The sequence below is a fragment of the Aphanomyces astaci genome (genome assembly GCF_000520075.1).
Source record: "Aphanomyces astaci strain APO3 unplaced genomic scaffold supercont1.2, whole genome shotgun sequence".
Taxonomy (NCBI): Eukaryota; Oomycota; class Saprolegniomycetes; order Saprolegniales; family Verrucalvaceae; genus Aphanomyces; species Aphanomyces astaci.
This window is the reverse complement of record NW_009798265.1, coordinates 1,459,457-1,462,140: the sequence shown is the minus strand read 5'-3', so window position 1 is coordinate 1,462,140 and position 2,684 is coordinate 1,459,457. Positions and strand designations below refer to the sequence as shown.

At 46.7% G+C, this 2,684-nt stretch overlaps 1 protein-coding gene across 1 annotated transcript in view; it reads right to left on the bottom strand.

Annotated features, from left to right (window-relative positions):
• Positions 1-995, bottom strand: part of H257_01402 (hypothetical protein) — a gene marked incomplete at both ends in the record, with an annotated part of 2,178 nt that extends 1,183 nt beyond the window's left edge. The window contains one exon of the mRNA XM_009824578.1: positions 302-995. Within this exon, the coding sequence (XP_009822880.1) occupies positions 302-995 (694 nt within the window). The remainder of the gene's footprint in view (positions 1-301) is intronic.
• Between the last annotated feature and the right edge of the window lie 1,689 nt (positions 996-2,684).

Here is a 2,684-nt window from a genome sequence, read left to right as displayed (position 1 = left end):
CAACCGCATAGCGCTTACATGCGCTCAGTAGGTCTGCTTTGCGCCATGTACCTCTCGGCGTGTCAGCAGGTAGGCCTTTATGGTATTTTGCATTATCCATCACGAACGTGACCCCTTGCTTTCCCAGGGCTTCGACTTCGGACATGACTTTCTCAAACCACTTGGTAAAGTACGTGTGGTTGAACATCGCATGATAATCCTTAGGTTCGTTATTAGCCTTCGCGCCGCCTTGAAATACTCTAGGCCAACGACAACGGATTCAGCGGGACTAGCGGCCATGATACCAGCAATAAAACAGAACCGGCGACCTTTATGCATTTCTTTGGTGGGGCCATTGTCGTGGGGTCGTACAGGGAATCGTGGTGGCCTGCGTAGTGATGATGAATGTAGCTCTCATCCAAGTACACCACAGGTGTCGCAGGAGCCAATTGCATCATGTGTTGAACACACACGTCACGAGCTGTTGCATGGGCACTTGACATGGCATATGCAGCGTGACCCCGACGCTTCCCCCGCTTGAATCCGAGCTTCAAGAGGAATTGTTGGACACGTCGAAGGCAGTTGACGGCCTCAGGTTTGCAATTGACATCGTAGTGAATGATCTTGGCTTCCAGCAACAACGCCATGACATCATTCGCGACAGTGCGGACACGAGTAACGCTCCGTGTTGGAATAAATTCACGCACAATAGACGTCACAGCATGTGTATGTGGGATGCGTGTGGTGCGTTGTACTTGGTTGGACGGGGGTGGAACAGCCAAAACGTTTTTTGATCGTAAGTACTGAGACCAAATTTCCTTTACAACCTTTTGGCTTCGACCTAGCAGGCGGCCGATGGTAGAAGACACTTGCATTTGACCGTCACGGCGAAGTTCGGCATTAAGTCGCAGTATGTCAAGACTTTCTTCCTTGGTTAAACTTCTAGGTCGCTCCTGACGAATGTAGCTGGCTATCTCGTCGTAGTCGTCATCACTGATGGCGGTGGTGGAGGGCATGTCCAGGAAGGCGGCTTCGCGAATCGTTGGAGCAAGTTATTAATTTCAGAGGTTTCACTTTGTTTCATATGCTAATAAAATGAATACTCCCAAATTTATAAGTTATTAGAGGTTATACGTTATTTTGGGGCCAAAGTGGTCTATTTCAGGTGCGTTTAGTATCATAACTGACAGAGTATTCATTTCCACGTATGACATCTCGAGGAAGTTTTCTTTGTGGCGGTGAGTTCAGCACACATACAAAATTTCAATAAAAATGATCAAATATTTCTTCAGAAACTCACATTTGTCCCCTCGCGCCAGCGACCACTGTAAGGTATGTTGCTACATCATTCGGCAATATCGAACAGTACCTCGTCATCATCTCAGCTGTGGAGTACTTGTGTTTTTCAACACCATCCTACGCAATGAACACTATCAACTACTACTAACATGTTTAGAATGGACACTCCGCCCGCAGCGATACCAGACAGCTATAGAGGGTCGGCGACAAAACTACTTCGCCCGTGACAACCCTCAACATCTAACACCAACGCCAACCCTCTAAACATCAACCAGCATCAACGCTAACAGGCATCGTTATATAAAGATACGGTGTTTGTCAACACCATACAATGTGACGAAATGCATGGTACCTATAAAATGAGTTGGAATAAGGCTTCTCTTGCAACAGCGGTTGTGATATCGCACACACAGCAGCATAAACCACCAGTGCAACCTCGACGGGCGTCCATGCCCATCACTAGGAGAACAGCTATAAAGGCGGTGAACCTTAAATGCATGTTTCAATTCATGGAACTTCGTGCATTCTATTTTTGCTGAAACCTTCTTCACCTTGCTTCTACATATAGTGACAACACCTGCTATCTACTTCAAGGTAAGAATATCTAGAAGTATTGGATTTGAGAAATTTACTAGATATCGCACATACCTCAATTTGAGCTGTGGTGCGTAGCGATTATGGCAGCAGTTGTTGTGACGGCACTGGCACCATGCATATTGCGATAGTAGTGCTGGCAGTGGCAGCATGGACGCGGCTCTTGCGGCAAGGTCGCGACGTTGGCGGTATGGACGGGGTGATGGCTGCATGGACATGTTTGGGCAAATGGCAGCTTGATCGTGGCGGCAACGGTGGCGACCGTGGGAGCAGTACTGTTTAGGGATGGTGAACTACGATGCTACGGTACGACAATTTTACATTCTCATATGATTTATTCAAATACACTAACATGTCTAGCTTGATTAGAGCCGACCATCTATCCTGATCAAGGCACCGCGAACGACAACCGTGGGGAGGCACCGGCTAGAGTCGCTGGAGGGCTAAAATTCCAAATTTAGTTTAACTTTTCTTATGTCATTTCTTTTGTTGTTTTGCGCGTAATGATTAACCAACCTTGCGGCGAGTTCAAAAGGAACTTCTACTCACAAAGGGGGCGCGAGTAGAATGATCTGATATGTAAGTCCCCCCCACCTAAGGTGGCGAAAATCCTGCGGTGGTTCCGCATGGTACTTGAACATTCAAACCAGCAACCCATTAGGTACACTCACCTTCTTATCTTCACAACAGGTAACTACTATATAACTAGGCTGCACTTTGTGGACCTATGCGCTCAGTACAAACATATTTCAAAATGTAAGTATTACCGTATCAATTTAAACACAAGGTTGGCTTCGTCCTGTCAAGACTAG